This window comes from Dromiciops gliroides, chromosome 2, assembly GCF_019393635.1.
Source record: "Dromiciops gliroides isolate mDroGli1 chromosome 2, mDroGli1.pri, whole genome shotgun sequence".
Classification (NCBI taxonomy): Eukaryota; Metazoa; Chordata; class Mammalia; order Microbiotheria; family Microbiotheriidae; genus Dromiciops; species Dromiciops gliroides.
Window position 1 is genome coordinate 140,564,932 of NC_057862.1, and position 20,860 is coordinate 140,585,791.

The 20,860-nt window shown below is 38.3% G+C and overlaps 1 protein-coding gene across 1 annotated transcript in view; it reads left to right on the forward strand.

Moving 5' to 3' along the window:
* Positions 1 to 2,177: 2,177 nt before the first annotated feature.
* Positions 2,178 to 20,860, forward strand: part of FAN1 (FANCD2 and FANCI associated nuclease 1) — a 50,447-nt gene continuing 31,764 nt past the window's right edge. The window contains 7 exon segments of the mRNA XM_043988518.1: positions 2,178 to 2,310; positions 3,680 to 3,820; positions 3,946 to 4,136; positions 4,496 to 5,972; positions 9,862 to 10,002; positions 14,589 to 14,790; positions 19,599 to 19,832. Of these exon segments, the coding sequence (XP_043844453.1) occupies positions 4,625 to 5,972; positions 9,862 to 10,002; positions 14,589 to 14,790; positions 19,599 to 19,832 (1,925 nt within the window). The 5' untranslated portion in view covers positions 2,178 to 2,310; positions 3,680 to 3,820; positions 3,946 to 4,136; positions 4,496 to 4,624.

Sequence of the window (20,860 nt, forward strand, 5' to 3'; positions counted from 1 at the left end):
TGGGAGGAGTATGGTACTCTGCCCTCAGGCCCTCCAATCCAATAGAAGATTAAGGAGGTGGTAACAATCAAGGTTAGAGTTAGTAGCATGATGGTGAGATTAGAGGTGATAAATTTACAAAAGTGATGGCATTTTGTAGATAAAACTATTTCACTGGTCAATAAAATGATCAAAATTGGGATTTTTTTTTTAAAGTAGTGGTTGACTCAGTGTATAGAGCACCGGCCCTGGATTCAGAATGACCTGAGTTCACATTTGGCCTCAGACACTTTACACTTACTAGCTGTGTGACCCCAGGCAAGTCGCTTAACCCCAGTTGCCTCACCAAAAAAAAAAAAAAAAAAAAGGCAGCTACCTTTAATTAATGGCAAATGTGCAAAGTCATTGATCAAGGCAAAGAATAGTCTATGGCTTTGTTAAAGCACAAATCAACTTATGTGGGGATCAAAACCCAATGAGGACCCAGTGGATAGAGCACTGGCCTTGGATTCAGGAGAACCTGAGTTCAAATATGGCCTCAGACACCTAACACTTATTAGCTGTGTGACTCTGGGCAAGTCACTTAACCCCAATTGCCTCACCCAAAAAAAAAACAATGGGGACCAAGGAGTGGTTTTCACACTTTAAAAAATCTTTTTAAAAGTACCCCTTCATTGCATTCCTGGAGCACTTTATTGGGGAGGGTTTCAGTTCATGGAGTTGAAAACTGCCTTCTTTTCAAAATTTCTGGGTTCTCACCCAAACCTGGAGGGATCTAAATTAAGCCAGTTAGCAGTCCATACTTGGGATCAATAGAGGACAAGATAATGAGTAATGACAGAGGGGGAAAAAAAAAGAGTTCATTAAAGGCAGGGCAGCAGTTTACTGGAAAAGCAGGCTCTAGTGCCATCTAAACTATAATTTTAATTTAACAAACGTTTAATAAGGTGTATAAGTTCTAATAAGGGAAGCTGGAGGTCAGTGATGAAAAACAGTTCCTGACAATCTGATCTTGGAGGGAATCTACAGGAGACACCATTTAAGCAGATTCTCAGCAGAATCCAATGCTGATCTTAAATAAGGGGCCTAGAGGGAAAGGAATAAGCATTTATATGGTGCTTACTATGTTTCAGCTATTATGCTGAGTACTTCTTAAATATCCTATTTGATTCTCACTACAATCCTGGGAGGAAAGTACTATTATTTCCATCTCATACTTGAGGAAACTGAGATTAGTAGACAGTATACAGCTACTAACTTCTGTGGAGGCACTAGCTGCCACTATAAATAAGTATGATAATGGTGGTCCACAGCCTTTATCTAAACTATTGGAACTAAAGAGTTTTTCGCTAGAATAGGTAATGTTGAAACTAAGTGAAAAACAGAAAAGTTTAGGTTTTTGCCCTCCACTTAAAGATACAAGCCAGGGAGGCACATGAGCTAGGAAGCCCAGTTTAATGAGTGATTCAGCCTAGCTCAACTTGTCTGCAAACAAATAATACAGATGGTTCACTCTTAGTAATAGCTGACACTCCAATAGCTCTCAGGATTTTTTTTTCTTTTACCTTTCATTTGATCCTTTGAATAATTCTGAAAGGTAGTGGAAGTGCCCTAAAGGACTATATTCAAATTCGGGACCCCAGGCAAATTTTGAAACGGGGGTAGTTGCAAAGGAAACCGAAGGCAGTGCAGATCATTCTTAGTTAGGTGCACCATGGAGATTTGCGTGGTTTTTGTACAAAATAATAGCTAATACCATCTGGCATATATAGTGCTCTATGGTTTGGGGTGGGGGTGGGGGGAAGGCTTTACAAATATCTCATCTTATCTACACAGCCGTGGGAGAGATGTGCTAGTATTATCCCAATTTCACAGCTGAGGAAACTGAGACTAAGTAATTTGCTGAGGGTCACGCAACTAGTAAGCGTCTGAGGCCGGATTTAAACTCCGGGTCCAGTCTGAATGTTTTCCTGTACAAAGCACTCATTACCCCCACAGTAGGACGAACATTTATTAAGGTCCTATTATGCTAAGCACTTTACAAATATCTCTTTTAACCCGAAAGTAAGTGCTAATATTGGCATCCCGCCATTTTACATTTGGTAGGGATGGATTTGAACTCACAGCCTCCTGATTAAATGTCCATCATTCTACTGCCCCACCTAGCCTTTTAGAAGGGGGATAAGGGGGAATCTCCTAGCGGATTTGGAATGGAAAACTCCAGCCTCCCATCGATCACTCGAGGCTCCTCCTATTATGCCTGCACGACCAAGGTTCCAAGATAAAGCGATAGATTGAGAATGTCTGGGAAGCATTGGAGCGCGGAACCAGGTGAGAAAAGGGGAACCGTGAGGCAGGAGGCGGATGATTCCAGGCCTTGCCAACCCTTGCACTTTTATCCATCCCCCTTCGAAGAATTCATCGCTTCCTCCCTTGCGACAGATGGGGGTGGGGAAGGAAATTGGGAGAGTGGTGGGAGGCACGCGCTCATTGAGCGTGTTCGCGGAGACCACGTGCAGTCCCGGGGATGGGGGATGGGGGATGAGGGATGGGGGGGGGGGGGAGAACCACAGACGCTGCAGCCCCGTCACTCCACCTGCTGGGCCCCGAGTCTCAGCTAACGTCACCCCTCCCCCACCTCCTTTGTAATTATTCTGGGCCTCCCTGCGCTCAGCTGCCCCGCCTCCCTATAGAATCCCCAGCGCTCCACAGTGTGCCTCGCTCTGAGCTAGGTTTGGTACCTGCCCTCAAGGAGTTTACCTTGGGGGGGGGGCGGGGCGGGATTAGAGGGGACATATGTACCCTAATAAATAAACATAGCCCAGATCAGAGAGGTAGTATAGTGGTTTGAGAGCTGGATTTGGAGTCAGGGAGACCCGAGTGAGAATTTTGTAACATGTGCTTATTAACTGGAGTGACCTTTTTGGTCCTCAGTTTACTTATCTGTAAAATTAGGTTGGATTTGATGGCCCCCTAAGGCCCCGTCCGGCGCCAAGCTTATTACCGATCCATAAACATTTATTATGTGTTTGTCCTTGGGGAAATAGACAAAAATTAAGGAACCCCTTCCACTGGAAGAAGACACCATTCATACAAATGAATAAATACAAAATACCACTTGGTATGTTTACCAACCAGAAGTAGAAGAAAGTAAACACAAGGAGCTACTTAACTTTATTGTTAAGTCAAAAAGCATTTATTAAACCTATGGGCCAATTCAATCCAATAAGCATTTATTAATTGCCTGATATTTTCCAGGCACTGTACCAAGATCTTATTTGATCCTCATGGCAACCCTGAGAGGTAGGTGGGATTATTCCCCATTTTACACTTGAAGAAACTGAGGCAGACAAAGGTTAAGTGACTTGCTCATGATCACACAAGTGTAAGGGTATGAGGCCAGATTTGAACTTAGGCCTCTGTTAACTCATTGTGCCACTTAGCTGACATAAGAAAGGAAAAAGATTGTACATCTGACCAGAAGAGTATCTCTTAAGTTAGAGAAACATCCCAAGTTATTGGTACCCATACTTTCTTAGTCATTCTTTGGAGTCTGAATTCTTATGTAGGAATTAATTGTGTGAGAACTCAGAGGAATCATTATGTATGCCTATTAGGATTTTGGATACTTTGGGCATTAGGGATTCTGGAGATGGAATACTTACATCTGAACATCTCTTTCTGCCTTTCAATTCTGCAGACTATGCCTGGAAACTTTTACAAGGATCCTAGATTGACATGAGCAACACAAATAAAAATTTGTTATTTCTTTTACATTTGTGCTATTCCAAAGAATGGGCAGAAGAAAGGTTTTTGGAAAAGTCTATGTGACTGATTCATGGTATGTAAAGAGAATGTTCCTGTTAATTATGATCATGCAGTTTTAGTTTAGAAATATTAATGATGTAGTAAAGCAGTTTATGGTTCTTCAAACTTTCAAATAAGCCATCTGTTTTTCTGTTTCAGTTTTCCTATCTAGGATCATTACATTACATTTCAAGATTGGAGGCAATATTGGAGATCACCTAGGCCAACTCTCTCATTCTACAAATATGGAAAATAGGTCTTACTGCTCCTGACTCCTTTGCAGTTGTAGGGGGTCCACAAGAATGGAACAGTGCATGTAATATCAGATTTTTTTTCAATGTATCAATCAGGTTTGCTGAGTTTTTTCTCTTTTCTTCCTTTTTTCTTTAAAAAAAATATTTTCTATAACGGATAGCTTTCTGGGAAGGAGGAAGGGGTAGAATGCGGGGGGGAAATCTAGGTGATAGAAAAACAAAATAATTTTTTTTTAAAGAAAATAAATCCTAGGTAAAGTGGCTGTTGAAGTCACACAAATATAATAAGTGGTAGAATGATAATGGGGGCTAGAGGCAGAATTTTCTGTCTCTTATGTAGTGGCCTTCATCTAAGCAACTCTGTCATTCAGTGTTTAAAACATTTGTTTTCTTTTCATCTCTTTCCTTTTGTTAAATTACTAGAAGTTTCTAATACATCTTTTCTTTATTTGTAGGAAGAAGAAATTGTCCAGGCAAAGAATATGAAACAAAACGATTCCAATTTTTTTCACTTCAGATTAGAATGTCAACATTATTCTCTTTTATATGAAGCAAACTGTGTTGTATAATTTCTTGTTCTTAAAATGTCAGACAAATCCCCTGAAGGAAAAAGACCTCGTAAAAGTTTGTCAAAAAGTAAAAATCAGAAGAATGAAACCAGGGCTAAAAAAGGGCTATTCAAATCAAATTCTATTATTTCATTTTTTAACAATGCACCTCCTGCCAAGCTTGCTTGTCCTGTCTGTGGTCAAATGGTGCCAAGATATGACTTAAATAAGCACATTGATGAAATGTGTCAGCAGAACAATAATGAAGTAATTCAAATTGATACAACGGAATTTAACAGCTCAGTAAATCCAAATCTATCTCCAGCTAATTTAGCTGAAACAACCACAGGGCACACACCTCCAAAGCAATCTTTACCACCACAGATAAGTTCTAGCCCCATCAAAAGCTATTCTATAAAAAGTGATATGACACAGAAAATTAGTCCATACTTTAAGAGTAATGATAGTTTAGTAAGCAAGAGTCAAGAGGAACCGAAACATCAGACAATGAAAATTATTCCCCTAGGAAGCCTGTCATCAAAACTGTCCAGACAATACATAGAAGCTAGAAAATTGGAAGCTAAAAATGAGAGACTAGAGAATCGTGAAGTTCTGAGGACAAAAAGTTTGATACCTCTAGCTGTTAAGGAAGTAGAAGCCAACTCTTGCATAGATGAAGATGAAGATCAGGTTTTGGGAAGTGGATCTCAAAAGGAAAATGTTTTTGTTTCTGAAAAGCCTGGATGTTTTCATAAAGAAAGCACTGCTTCAGAATATACCTTAGAAGATACAGAAATATTAGAAAACAAAAGTCAGACTGATACCCAAGTATGTGGAACATCAGTAACCACACTTGATTTTATGGACAAAACATGTGGCAGTAAATTGTCAACTTCAGAGGATATTTTTAAGATAGAGAATTGTGAAGTTGTGGGTAGCAAAAGTGGAAGAGAGGGTATAGTACAACCAACTGGATATAATCAAGTAACAATGCCTGGTGTCTCAGAAGGCCAAACTCAGTGGCCCCAGAGTGCTTTCCCACCAACTAATTTGGCAATGAAATGTAATAGTTACGTAAGTACTTATTTCAAAAGGGATAGCACAAGAACACTTCTGAAGGAAAGTCACATTGACTTAAGAAATGAAATCATTCATGACTCTACCTTTTTGGAGCCCTGTGAAGAGTTGGAGCCAGCTGATGATGAATCAGAAAAAGTAAATGAGGGAAGTGGTAACCTGGAATTGACCTCTGATTTTTCAGAACATCCATATTACCTTAGGAATTTTCTTATGGTACTAAAAGCTGTTTTTGAGAATGAAGATGACCTGAAGCTCTTTGATGAACAGGATATGGAAATCATAACAAAGTTTTATAAACTATCAGGTATCCAAAGAGAGAAAACCAAAAGACTTTCTTCTTGTGGGAAAGAATTGTTTCAGTTTTATCAGATTCTACCATGCATATATGTTAGTTGAATGTAATTGTACTTTCAGAGTCACATCTGTTTTCAGAAACTTAATAAGAGTATATGGGGGGGGCAGCTAGGTGGCGCAGTGGATAGAGCACCAGCCCTGGATTCAGGAGGACCTGAGTTCAAAGCCAGCCTCAGACACTTAACACTTACTAGCTGTGTGACCCTGGGCAAGTCACTTAACCCCAATTGCCTCACTTAAAAAGAGTACATGGGGGCAGCTAGGTGGTGCAGTGGATAGAGTACCGGCCCTGGATTCAGGAGGACCTGAGTTCAAATCCGGCCTCAGACACTTAACACTTAACTAGCTGTATGACCCTGAGCAAGTCACTTAATCCCAATTGCCTCACCAAAAAAAAAATAGTATGTGGGGGGAAAAAAGAGTATATGGAATAGATGGTAGCTTCTTTATATCAGCAGTGAATTAATAATAAACTTATTCATCAATATGTTTTTAATCATATGACTTCAAAAATAAGGGAATGTCCCTGTGTTTAGTAATAATTCTATATTATTATTTGTCTTGTAGATGATAGTGTGATTATAATTAAAGCCTTGTTTTATTAAGTGATACAGAATATTTGACATAAAACAGACTTAGGGTTTTTTTAAAACAGTCTCCCTTAGAAAAAGTATAAATTCTATTATTTAGCAAAAAAAAAAGGAAAAAGTTGGGAAGAAGTCTGCTATTTTTTTAACTCTCCTACTCCATTTGCAAATATTATTAGTTAGCATGGGCCATTGGACTTATTCTCGAGGAAAGGTGAAAAGGAAATGGAAAGTACAGAGTCATAACTGTAATAAAAATAAGTTTTTAAAACTTATAAGCTGCCTCTATTCTTTCGGAAATCAGTTCTATCTAGAATTGGATAGTCCAAATTTGAAGAAACCGTTTTCTTTTAAAAAGATTTCTTATATAAAAGGAATGCCTACAGGAAACTCTCACTGGAGTTGCAGAAAGCTGACTTTGGCCTTACTAACAGCCTTTAGTGTACAGGTAACCTACATTTGCATAGATGCAGCACAAATGGCTAATAATATTTAAATATTCCTAATGAGCAAGGGATTATGATAATGTTTAAAACTTGCTGATGAGCAAGAGTTCTTTTGTAGGTCTCAGAGTGGTGATCATTTTAGTGCTCTCTAATTATTTTATATCTTAGTATGTAAAAACAACTCTTTGGGGGATAATTGTTCCCTATTATCTACCCTGCATCCCTCTCTTCTTCCTTCTTTTTACTCACAATAGAAGAAAGGACGTAATCATGTCAAGTTTACTATCCTATCAAGAATATTCAGAATTCTACTGTCTGGTACAGATTGAATTAATGAGAATTATCATGAATTCAGTTTGAATAGTTAATGGGTTGTATGCTTCATTATAATTCAGAAGTGTGACCATTTTCCCAAATGAAAGTTCTACATGTTTAGTTCTTATGCTCCTCTCTCAAAGGCAGATATTTTATAATAATATTTCTTTGTATTATTTGAAATCTGCTGCTAGTTGTTTTTTTTACTTTTATAAAAATGAGAAAGGAATGTGGTTCTGTTAATACCTGTGATAAGTCTTAGATTCTTACTGCTCTAAAAACATTCAAGATAATATAGTCTAACCTCATTTTGCAGATGAGAAAACAGGCCCAGAGAATGTGACCTGCCAAGATTACAAAACTAGTTAGTGGCAAAACTAAGACTAGCACTAGGGTTTCCTGCTTTCTAGAACAATGCATGTTCAAAACTAGTCATTTCTTTGGTTCATAATTATAGATTTTTCTCATGAACAAAAATCTAGTCTAATATTGTTAGACATTGTCTAACAAAATCTATTATCTAGATATTAATCTAATATCTAATCTAACATTTTACAAAAACAAACAAAAACCCCAGTTTAGTCTTCAACTGGACTCCTATAAAAATTGAAGGTAAGATTGTAATAGCCCAATTTGAATCTGGATAGATTTCAAGGATCTATGAACTTGAATAGGAAAAAAAAACAATTACATCTTTATTTTCACTAACATCTAAATGACACCTAGCATTTCTATCAATTGTGAATAAAAGCAAACAAACAAAAACAAAAACCCTAACCTATTATTCTGAGAAGGGTTCTACAAAAAGTTTAAGAACCCCTCACATAACAAGGTTCAACTCTATAAGATGATAGTTGTGTTTGTGAATAAAAGCAAACAAACAAAAACAAAAACCCTAACCTATTATTCTGAGAAGGGTTCTACAAAAAGTTTAAGAACCCCTCACATAACAAGGTTCAACTCTATAAGATGATAGTTGTGTTTGTATATTGAGTTTTTGATAGCAAAAGAACTTAATTATATGCTATAAGTAACTATAGTTGAGTTTTTAAGGTCCTGTTTTTAAAATTAGATTTTTTTTTCTTTTAGTTTTTGTAGAAAAGAATTGACTTGATTTTTCTTAGTTTAGCAGCAAAGTTGAAAAGGCAGATTTCTTGTTATAATTTTAGACTGTTGTAACTTAGCAGTTGTTTAGGCAACAAAGACTAGCTTGATACTTTATGAGTCAGAAAGATCCCTTTCAAGAAAATAGCAGTAGGCAAGGAGGGATTAGGTTATAAAATGGTTTGTGTGTGTGTGTATAATGTATATATGTATGTGTCTATATAATGGTTATAGGTAATAAGTTATGATATAATGACCTCACTCAATTCTCAGAAATCAGAAATGGCCAAATGGGGAATGTAATCATAGGGTCAAAGAAGCTGAAAGGACTTCAGAGACCAGCAAGTCCATTACTCTCATTTTATAGATAATTCACGAAGTGGCTCATCCAGGGTCATATGGCTAGTAAATGTATAGTGCAGGATTTGAACCCATTTCTTCCTGACTTCAGATCCAGTGCCCTATCCTTTATGCTCAGTGATGTTTCCCATATGATAGGAGACTCTTTTAATCTGAATAAAATATATCCCTTTTCTGGGGGGTGGGGCAATGAAGGTTAAGTTACTTGCCCAGAGTCACACAGCTAGTAAGTGTCAAGTGTCTGAGGCTGAATTTTTTTTTTTGAGCTGGACAATAAGGGTTAAGTGACTTGCCCAGGGTCACACAGCTAGTAAGTGTCAAGTGTCTGAGACTGGATTTGAACTCAGGTCCTCCTGAATCCAGGGCCAGTGCTCTATCCACTGCACACCTAGCTGCCCCTGGGGCTGAATTTGAACCCAGGTCTTCCTGAATCCAGGGCTGGTGCTTTATCCACTGTACCACCTAGCTGCGCCTTATCCCTTCTTTTTTTTTTTTTTTTGCCTTATCCCTTCTTAAAAATAAGTTCTTTCCACCTGAAATAAAAGGCCTTAATTTCATTATCTGTAAAATTAGAGAGTTGGAGCAGATGACCTCTAACTTCCTTTCTGGCTCAAAACTGTCTTACCCTGTCATCTCTTCCAAAAAGAAATGAAAGATGTCTTAAAAGAAATACTTCAACCCCGTAAACTTTTTTTACTTTAAAGACCATATTTGCATATACATTCCTGCAAAAAAATGGAAGTCATGAGCATCCAGTAGTGGGAGTAGTGGACTCGAGGTTAGGAAGAGCTGAGTTCAAATCTAGCCTGTGACCTTAAGCAACTTATTTAGCCTCTGTTTTGCCTCAGCTTCCTTACCTGTAAAACAGAGATAATAGCACCTATTTCCTAGAGTGGTTGTGAGGTTCAAATGAGAGAGTATTCATAAATCATTGGCATATAGTAAGTGTTATATAAATGCTAGCTTTTATTACATCTATAATATTTTTAGGAAGGAAGCTAATATATATTCCTTTTAATCATTGCAGCAAATGGGCAGAAGTTGTATGTAAGACTTTTTCAACGCAAGCAAGTTTGGATAAAAACTAACAAGATAGATTATGGAGAGATTGACCAAGATTTATCACCAGTGATTGAAGAATTAAAGCAAGTAGGCTTTCTGCAGACAGGTATGATTAGTAATAAGAAATATGAAATGACCATACTATCTGAATTGCTTTTAGAATAACATTAATACAGCACTGTACTTCTGGTTGGTAATCAGTAATAATTAATTCCTTGGTTATTTGAATTATTGGCAGTTTCAGTCTTCTGTTTGGGATAACTAATCATTTGAAACTGAGATTGATCAAAGCTCAGATTAAGAATGCTGAGACAAGGAAAGTTTGTCTGCTGTTATATGATCTGCGTTGATGCTGGTATACTTGGAACAGAGAAAAATAACCCAAGGGCACTTGGATTAGCAAGTACTACAGAAAGGAAGACCATATCTGTTCCTGATTTCTCCCTCTGTCAGGAATCTGAGTTGCCCCTCAGAGACTCTTACCACGCTTGATAGTAGAATTAAAAGCCCTAAATTTCAACCAAGTTGAAATCAATGTTTTTAAAGTGTGCCTTTTACTTTTTACCTCCTCATTTTCATCTTTCAAAATATTGAATGAATGGATGAACAATTGTTTATTAAGTGCTCACTATGTGCTAAGCACTATGCTAAGCTCTGAGGATACCAGTAGAAACAATAAGACTGCCCTTGTTCTCAAGGAGCTTACAGTCTAATTAGGGGAGGCAACACATAGAAGAGTTCAGTTTCATGTCAGAAAGGCCTGGAAGTCCTAAAGACAAGATCCCTGGCAAGGGATCACCCTGGCAAGATGCAGGAGTCCTTAGGGTGTATTAGGGCAGACAGCAGTGCTAGAGGTCTAGACAGTACAGTGGAAGGGCAGAGGGAAGGGCCTGATGGTCATCCATCTTATAGGCAGGACTTTTGTTAGTGATTTCCAATTTATTCAAACAATATAAACAGTGTTGTTCTTCTCAGCAGGCTGCAACATAACTGTGTAGGCAGCCTGGGGTTTGGGGGAAGGGAAAGGAAAGTGATGATGTGAGAAGCTTCCTCTTCCCTTGAGCCACCCCCTCCCCTGCTGCAGCCCCGTGGAGGCATCTAGAACTGAGCCTGTACTTTCCAAGATGGCTACATTTAGTACTTTCTGAGATAGGAGTTTCTTCTCCAAACCTGATTCAGTTTAGACTCCCAGGTTTTCCTTTTGGACCTCAGCCCCAGTGGCCATCTTCATGGTGGCAAAGCCTCCATCTCTTCTCTGATGATGAGTTTGTCCCTGAACCTTAATTTGAAAAAGCAGCCATGACTTCATCCATGACTCCCTGATCTTCTTTTGGATCTCCATCTCAGTGGCCATCAGGCCTTTTCAGAGGATATTCAGTAATGAACAGCATCTTAACTCACAATTGACTAGAAGACGTAGAGAATATAAGATCCCATTGTGCTTATTGTGGATAATGAGAAAGCATTTGACTCAAGAATGTAATACCACCTTACAGGCTTTTTTACAACAAGGTATATTACATATTTAAGTATTCCTTGGAAGATGTAAAAATGAAAATAATGCTATCCAGGGACCTTTTTACAATAAACATCAGGTGATGCATAAAAAAAGGAGATGGATGTATGCTTGCCCAAGTATTTACCACTGTGCTGGGGGAGTTCCAGCACAGATTTCAGGGTAAAGTGACTTTCCCTATGGATGGTTAGGTCCTCCAGATGGTGTTGATTTCAGACAACATTGTGTTGATAGCATCAAGCACCAAGACATTGCAGGGCCTTCTAGAAAAGATCTGCGATCATTCAGTGGAGTTTGACCTGCCCATCCACACAAGAAACATTAGATGAATGAAATGTCTGTTGTCTAGTTTTCAACATGGATCTGAATGGACACCCTGTAGAGCTTGATCAATGGTATAAATATTGGAATAGACCATACAGATAGTCTCAAGGAGCTGGACTCAGAATTGAAGAGGAGAGAGGTTGGGTTGCTATCAGGAAGTGAAGACACTTTTACTGACCCCAAACTCCCTAGGAAAGGAAAGGCCCATCTTTTCAATGCTAATATTTTACCAGTGTTGCCCTATGACAGCAAGACCTGGAACGGCACTGCCTATGAAGAATTACAGATGAATATTACACAGAAGACAATGGAAAGGAGCATGGAGGATATGAACAGATTGCAACATATAACCAATGCTTAACTCTGAAGAAGGACAGGAGTGAAGCATATCATCAAAAAATTGTATGACAGAAAGAGAAGCCAATCATATGTCAGTAGCAAGGGATGACACGTGGAAGGCCACAGTGCTCCACTCACATTACTGGGAGAGAGTAAAGAAGACCCTTCAGTATGTTGGGTGAAGCCCCAAGGCAACCTTTTGGCATGACATTGCTAAGAGTCACACAGGATGGACAGCATGAATGGGTTATAGTCTGCATCCTTGGAGGGAGCTCCTGATCCATTGGGATCATTTGAATTCCTCCTTTGATACCTTCTTTTAACATGGTGGTGAACCTGAGTTTAAATTAGATGTCCTATAGGCAATGAAGTCAGAAGTTCTGCTTTGGACATGCTGAATGTGAGATGCCTATCTTCAAAATCCTTTTTGAGCACCTCTATGGCCTGAGACCAATTCATATTTTTCTTGGAAGCTTTAAATATAGGGACCCTATCGTTGACATCTTCCTCTGAGGATGCACCTCAATCTTCCTTGTCACTAAAAAGTTTTCTATGGTCCTCACCTTTCACTGTCTGCTCATCTTGCCTTTCTTTTACTTGACTTTTAGCTCCTTAAAGTGGGGCACTGTTTCCAGGCTGCACTATCCCAAGCTTCAGGAGGTCCCAGGTGGTATGATTTAAGGAGAAGCAGTGTATTGAAGTATATATTAAAGTATATTAGCAAAAGAGAGAGGAAGAACACATGGAGTTGAAAAAGCCTAGCTACCCTAGAGGAGAGATGAATTCAGCCTGGCCTCCTTCTCCCAAGTTTTTCTGCCACCGCCAGCAGTCCCAGCAACTAAAAGAGAAAGATCCTCAGTCTTCCTGAGCCCTGCAGAACAGGAAGAGGGGTGGTCCCCACACACAGCTCCAAGCTAATTGGCTGGTAGCATTGATTGACATGACTTACAGGCACTTCTATGAATAGTGAGGACTTCAGGACCCCAAGCTAAGCCTCATGTATGCTAGGAGGCAGGGATCTTTCTGACTCATAAAGTATCAAGCTAGTCTTTGTTGCCTAAACAACTGCTAAGTTACAACAGTCTCACATCCCCTTTGTTTTTGTTTTTTGCTTTTTGTTTTTGTGGGGCAATGAGGGTTAAGTGACTTGCACAGGGTCACACAGCTAGTAAGTGTCAAGTGTCTGAGGCAGAATTTGAACTCAGGCCCTCCTGACTCCAGGGCCAGTGCTTTTTCCACTGCGCCACCTAGCTGTCCCCTCTCACATCCCCTTTGAATGAGAAACTCTTATAATTAAACAAACAAAACTAGAAACTAGGCAAAAACGGAACTTCATAGAATCACAAAATCTGAATTGGATTTGGTATCTAACAGTTACCTATTCAATCATTCTTATCTCTGTGAAGGATCAGAATTTAAGCATTTCACAACTCAGGGACCTCAGAGGCCATCAAGCCCAACCTGTGCCCAAACAGTTAAATGAGGTAATACTTGTAAAGCACTTAGCATAGTCCCTGGCACATAGTAGGCACTTAACAAATGCTTGTTTCTTTCCTTCTTTCTTTCCCCCCTCCCTCCTTCCTTCTCTGCTTCCCTCCTCCCTTTTTTCCTTTCCTCATAGGTGGCCATCTCCAGCCTTTTGAAGCCCATTAGTGATGCTGCCCTCCTGAGGCTGCCCATTCCTTTCTTGGAAAGAAAGTTTTTCTTAACATCAAACCTCAGTATTCTGCTCTACAATTTATACCCATTTCTCCTAGTTTTTTTTCTTTTAGAGACAGGAAGCATAAGTCTAATTCCTTTAAAATGTGAAAACCCTTCAAATACTTGTAGACAACTAATATACACTCTCTCCCAAGACTCTTCACCTTTGTCTTTTTTTTTTTTTTTAACCAGGATTAAACAGCCTCAGTTCCTCAGAACTTTCACTAAGTTTGGGAATTTTAATTTGGAGGAAAGGGAATGTGTGTGTGTGTGTGTGTGTGTGTGTGTGTGTGTGTGTGTGTTTTGTTAGGAGTAAGGCCCCAACAAAATTGTAGAATGATGAAATTCTGCTCCTTCAAAGAAATATGTGTTTGTATATAGTCATTCTTGAAGATCAAATGGTAAAGGGTCAAGGGAGTGAAACTCGAATGGTGGAAATTCATGCATTGTGCAGACCCAAGGATGAGAGACTTAATAGGTAGAGCCCCATGTGATATCCTGTCATACCATATAAGTTATAGTTTATTTACTCACTTAGTTGTCTGAACAGTCTAGCTTTTGGTGAAGAAAGTTCTGCAGGGTCTTGGAAAATGTAGGTGCCTTCCTGGCCCTGTTAGGTTTAAGAAGTTGCTACATCATTCTTTTTTCCTTTTTAAAAATTATGTCCCATTGACAAAAGAATTGGAAACCACAGATGCTCCTGGGGAAGAATTATCCATGAGATTGTTGTTGATAGGTGATATTTGTAGAAGGCTGAGCTGAAGTTTAAATACTTATTCCACTTTAAATGCTTATGCTTTTTACTTCTCTAGAATCTGAATTACAAGAACTCCCTGAAGTACTTGAACTGCTTTCTGCTCCTGAGCTAAAAACCTTAGCAAAGACATTTCACTTGACGAATCCCAGTGGACAGAAACAGCAACTGGTGGACACGTTCCTCAGACTGGCCAGACAGCGTTCAGTCTTCACTTTTGGCAAGGATCAGCCCGGCATTGGTGCAGTGATTTTGAAAAGGTGCCGTTGAGTTTTAATGCATTGAAAACTCCCAGCTGCTTTTATGGGTTAAAGAAATAATGCTTTCACACACTGTATTCATTGTAGAAGTTAGGTGCATATTTTAACAGGTTCGAATAGGGAAAAAAATCCAAAAGAACTATAATTCTTTTTTCCTTAAGATTACAAATATGACCATTTCTAGCTGGAGTATACAGGCAACACAGGCCTACTTTAAACACTGTAGGTTTTTCAAAGAAGAGGCAAAATCTTCTGTTTTCAAAAACAGGAAGCAGGAGCAGCTGAGTGGTGCAGTGGATAGAGCACCCACCCTGGAGTCAAGAAGACTTGAGTTCAAATTCGGCCTCAGACACTTACTAGCTTTATGAACATGGGCAAGTGACTTTCCCCCAGTTGCTTTCAAAAAAACAAAAACAGAGGAAGCAACATGGCATACTGGATAGAGAACTAGCCTTGGTAGCAGGGAGGTCTGGGGTTTGACTCTTGCCTCTGACACATTCTAGGTTTGTGGCTCTGGACAAGTCACTTGCCCTCTCATTGTCCCAGGAAACTCTAAGAAAAAGAAGTTGCAAAGTAGCTTTCATTCTGTCTTTATCAGTGGAAACAGTTTTCTCACTTGGAGTTCTCTCCAATGATAAAATCACATCTGGTCAAATAAGTAAGATGTAGTACTAATTCCTGTCAAAGAAAAAGCAATCAAACAAATGGGGCAAACTCTTTGGTGAGTTATACCTTGGAATTAATATATTTAAACCTTATCTTGGCAGAAATTTTCATAATCCCATAAGATTTTAGTATAAAAAAATTCAATCCAGGTCTTTAGCATCCCTAATATTTTAATATACTGCCTTTCCTAAGCACAGATGCCCAGGAAACTTTTTTTTTCCTGTAATAACATTTTTTGTTTTGTTTTATTTTGTTTTTTTGGTGAGGCATTTGGGGTTAAGTGACTTGCCCAGGGTCACACAGCTAGTAAGTGTTAAGGGTCTGAGGCCAGATTTGAACTCAGGTCCTCCTGAATCCAGGGCCAGTGCTCTATCCATTGTGCCATCTAGCTGCCCCCTGTAATAATGTTTTAAATCATTTTTTATGATATGCCAAATATATTTTAACTTTAGGAATACATGGATAGAAACACAACTTATTACCCTAAATGAAAACATAATTGATTTTTTCATTAAAAGCCTCTCCAAAAGATGCATATAAGGAATCCCTTTTTTGAAAATGGTTTTAGCTCTGACACTTTACGTTTTGTATTGTTTTCATAGTAATCGACACATGCGAAAATTCTCAGACCATGGGCATATAGCTTCACTCAAGAGCTCTGCCCTCAGGTTTTCATGATTAAATATATTTTGACCTTTAGACATAGGTGTTTTCACTAAATGTAGTCTTACAGCTTTGAAAAATGTTCTGTCAAACCCTCATTTATGAATTGCCTTTTACTGCTAGGTGACCTGAAATGACACAGAAGGCTGTAGAAATGTTTAGGATTTTCCAACATTGCTTCCCACTGAGATTTTTTTTTTTAATTTCACCCTTTATGTTAGTAATTTTCAACTTCCAGAGTACCAATAACTAGATTTTTTAATATGATCTTCTCAGACAGTTTTTTTTTTTTAGGGCAATGAGGGTTAAGTGACTTGCCCAGGGTCACACAGCTAGTAAGTGTTAAGTGTCAGAGGCCAGATTTGAACTCAGGTACTCCTGAATCCAGGGCTGGTGCTTTATCCACTGTACCACCTAGCTGCCCTCAGATAGTTTTTTATGAGATTCGAAATGATCTTAAATTTAATTAATATGTATTCCTTTCAGTGATATAGATTGCAGCTCATCTATGCCTGCTCATGTGAAATACTTTAAGTAGGAATTTTTAACAGAAATTATGTTTTCCTTGAGATAAATGTAGATCTAACACTACAGAATAATGGAAAGAAACTGATCGATCAGTCTCTGCTATTGATCTTTGGTAAGTCACACTCGGAGTCTTAGCTTTCCTTATCTGTAAACTACTAGTGATAATACCTATCTCACAGTATAGTTGTAAGAATTAAATAGGATAATGGGTGTCAAGTGCTTTTTAAATTGAGTGTTGCAGAGGCTTCTGGAAGAATCATAAGCATTCGAAAAAATTGACCTGTCTGTCCACACAGGAAAAAAACCCAACCAAGTGGATGAAGCACATCTACTGCCCAGACTATGACATGCAATTAGATGGACAAGTTAGAGTTTGTCCATCGGTATATGTGCATGTGTATACACATAGATACCCAAAGGGACATTTGATAAGCATACAATACCTCCTTTATGTGCTTAGGTATATACACACATACCAAATGGGATGGACATATACATGTATACATGCATACGTATACAGGTATGTGTGTGTGCATATGTGAGACAGGCAGTACAGATGAACCATGATTTGCTCTAGAATTTTAAAAGGGAATAGAAGGGGGGCAGCTAGGTGGCGCAGTGGATAAAGCACCGGTCCTCGATTTAGGAGTACCTGAGTTCAAATCCGGCCTCAGACACTTGACACATACTAGCTGTGTGACTCTGGGCAAGTCACTTAACCCCCATTGCCCCTCAAAAAAAAAAAAAAAGGAATAGAGGACTGGATTGCCTTCAGGAAGTAGTAAATAATAACACCAAACTTCTCTTGGAAACAATGGTCTTATCCTTTAATAGCAGTATTCTACTGGTATCCTCTAGCTGTAAGACACCATAGACACCAAAGAACACAAGATGAGTTTCACACAGAGGGCGGTGGGGATAGTGGGAGGAGGCTGTAACGTGTAACAGATAAGGAGCTTTGAAGGACAGGAGTAAAAGACACCATCAGGGAGACGTATGATCAAAAGAAGGGCTGGTGACCTTCTTTTTAGTTAGAGCAAGGGTTAACGGCCAAGCAGCCTGGGAGCTGTACTGATATTCTTGTAAAGTCACGAGAAAGCAAGGAAGGGCACGAGTATTTTGGAATTTCTCTGGCAAATTCAGGGAAGAACATGTACAGGAATTGTACAGGACAGGTTACAATCTGCATTGTTGGAGGGAACAGCCAAATCTTGGAGATCACAGATCCATTAGGATAGTATTCATAATAAGAAGGTAAATTGGTAAATATTGGCCCCACCAAATACCAAGAAAAAAAGAAACTTTACAGACTAAAAAAACAAAAACAAAACTTTGATGGCATGTGCCAAGGTTAATTGATTACAGAATGCAAGATAATTGAAGTATTATAAAGTTCTTAATTGAAGAGAGTGCTGAGCCTGGACTCAGGAAGTCTTAGCTTCCTGGGGTCAAATATGACCTCAGACACTAGCTGTGAGACCCTGGGCAAGTCGCTTAACCCTGTTTTCCTCAGTTTTCTCATCTGTAAAGTGGGCTGGAGAAGGAAAATAGCAAAACCCTCCAGTATTTGTGGGGTCACAAAAAGTCAGACATGACTGAAAGCGACTGAAAAACAACAAAAAGTTCCTAAGTATCTTTTATACATGCAGCATTTTAATATATTTTATGTTGTTTTATTCCATGCTCCCAAAAGCCTTACTAGTAATAAAAATGATCATATCCTATATTTGCCTGATACTTCCCAGTTTTCAGTGTTTTCAACCTATATATGAGATTTTATTTCATCCTTATAGGCAACCCTGTGAAATAGGTGGAAAGTTTTACAAGGTACTTTCCTGATAACAACCCTAAGAATTAAGTAGGTTAAATAGTATTATGTCCATTTTACTGACAAGAAAACTGAGGCTCTTGGTAGTTAGACAACTTGTCTAATAATCGCCCAGTTAAAAAATATCTAAGCTGAAACTTGGACCCAGATCTTCTGGCTCTTAAGATAAGTCTCTTACTGTTTTCCCAACGGGTTTCTCTTTATGTTATACTATATCATCTCTTAAAGTAAAAAAAAAAAGTTTACTGATGATTTTTTTAACACCATTGTCATTTCTTAATATGTGCTCACCTCCCTATAAACCTTCTCTTGTCCCTAAGAAAAACCAACCAAGTCAGCAATGGCATGTGACAACATTTGCAGTATTTCACATGCAGAGTCCTTCACCTCTACTGAGAGGAAGGAAGTGTTTTGCCATTTATCTTCTGGGACCAAAGTTAGTTATGCCATTTAATCTGAGTTCACTGACCTTTTGTGTTGTTTTTGTTCTTATTATTGTGGTTAGGTCCGTCTTCCCTTGGTTCTGCTTTCATTGCTGTGTACCAGGTATACAAGCCTATGTATACTTTTCTAAATGCATTTCTACCAGCATAATAGCATTCCATTCTGTTCATATTTCCACACTTTACTCAGCTACATTCTATTCAATGGGCCCCTGCTTTGTTTCCAGTGTTTTGTCCTCTCAGAAAGTCCTGTGCTGCCTCAAGTGATCCCCACCAATAGCTGTGGAATGAGCTAGCCCCAGAGTTGGAAACTGATTGTACCATACAGCATGGCCTTCATTTGACTGCTTTACCATTTCCAAGCATTCAAAATGATGTCTCTCTCTCTCTTTCTCTCTACCGAGGAGTGATAATAATAATAATGAAAATTCAGATAAATTTCTTTCATTTGTTTGAAAAAGTTATTGGGATCAGGAGTTAAGAACTGTTGATGTTGAACATATAATTTTTTCTGCAATGATTAATAACTTTTTAGATATTTGAATATCCTGATTTTTCTGTCACAGAATGAATATATACTCTTTAGTGATAAAATAATTTTTGAGTAATTTGCATTTAATATCATATCTAATATATAAAAAATGACAGTAGTAAGTATATATTATCAATTTTCTTTCTAGGGCAAAGGATATGGTAGGACAGTCTGTAAGGATCTCTAAAGATCCTCGGGCTGTGTTTTCCCGTATTTTGCTGCTATTTTCTTTGACTGATTCAGTGGAAGAAGAAGATGCTGCTTGTGGTGGGCAAGGCCAACTTTTCACGGTACTAATGGTCAATCGAGGCCAAATGACTTTTCCCAGTTACACAATAAATAGGAAAACACCAATCTTCCAAGATAAAGAAGATCTGATCAGGTAGGATTATGGCAGGTAACTATAATAGCTATTTGCCAGTATTATCCAGAATAAAAACAAACTTTTAAGTTTATCATTTCATTTGTGGAAATGATGAATTTTGTAAGTGCATAAACTACGTAGAAACAATACTTAGGATTAGTGTGCCAAAGCCATTTGCTTTGGGTCATAGCTCCTTGAGAAAAAAAAAAAAGCTAGTAGTCAATTTTCCTGATTTATTATTCTACTTCACTCTTTTTAATTCATTATTTTTTCTCATTCTAAATAATAATTTCTAAATGAGATACATTGTTTTCACTAGCAAGGATGAAGATAATCCTCTTATCTTTAATAATAGTATCAAAGAAATATGTTTCCCTGAATAATGGTACCTGATGTATTCAACCTTTGATCCTGTTGAAAATGGAATTCTATTAGATGTCATAACAAAATTCTACCTCCCTAACACATTTCTACTGTCCTTTGAATAGTAAAGACTAACCAATAATGGCAATTTTAACAACCATGAAAACCAGAAAAAACATGGTTAAAAAGTGAATAAATGATAGCAGTGATTGAAACCAGAGGTGAAATTTGTTATCTTTAGCAATGAAAACTTTCATTCATTTCAACAAGCATTGATTAAGCACTTTGTATGGATCAGGTGCTGAGGATACAAAGACAGAACAATCCCTTCCCTCAGGGAGCTTGAAACTTAGCCTGCTGATGAAATGGTCGGTCTTTGATTGTTCAGGAACCTATTGGGGTTTTTTCAGACCTGTTTAAAATGATTGATCTTAGAGTCCCTTTTCCTCAGGAAGTTTTGCCATGAAATTGGTTATGACCAAAGAAGACAGAGGAATACTTAAAACAAGTTGTTTCACGATGTAGTTTTCTGTTTCTTACTTTGACAGTGTGACAGATTTTGTTGGTGGATTATCAGACTCTCTTCTTTGAAAAGTAAACCCAAAGGAAAATACTTTAAATATGACTGTGGCAAATGTGAAGGCTCAGTGGCAGTGTTAGAGTAAGTTGTCACAATGTCTTGA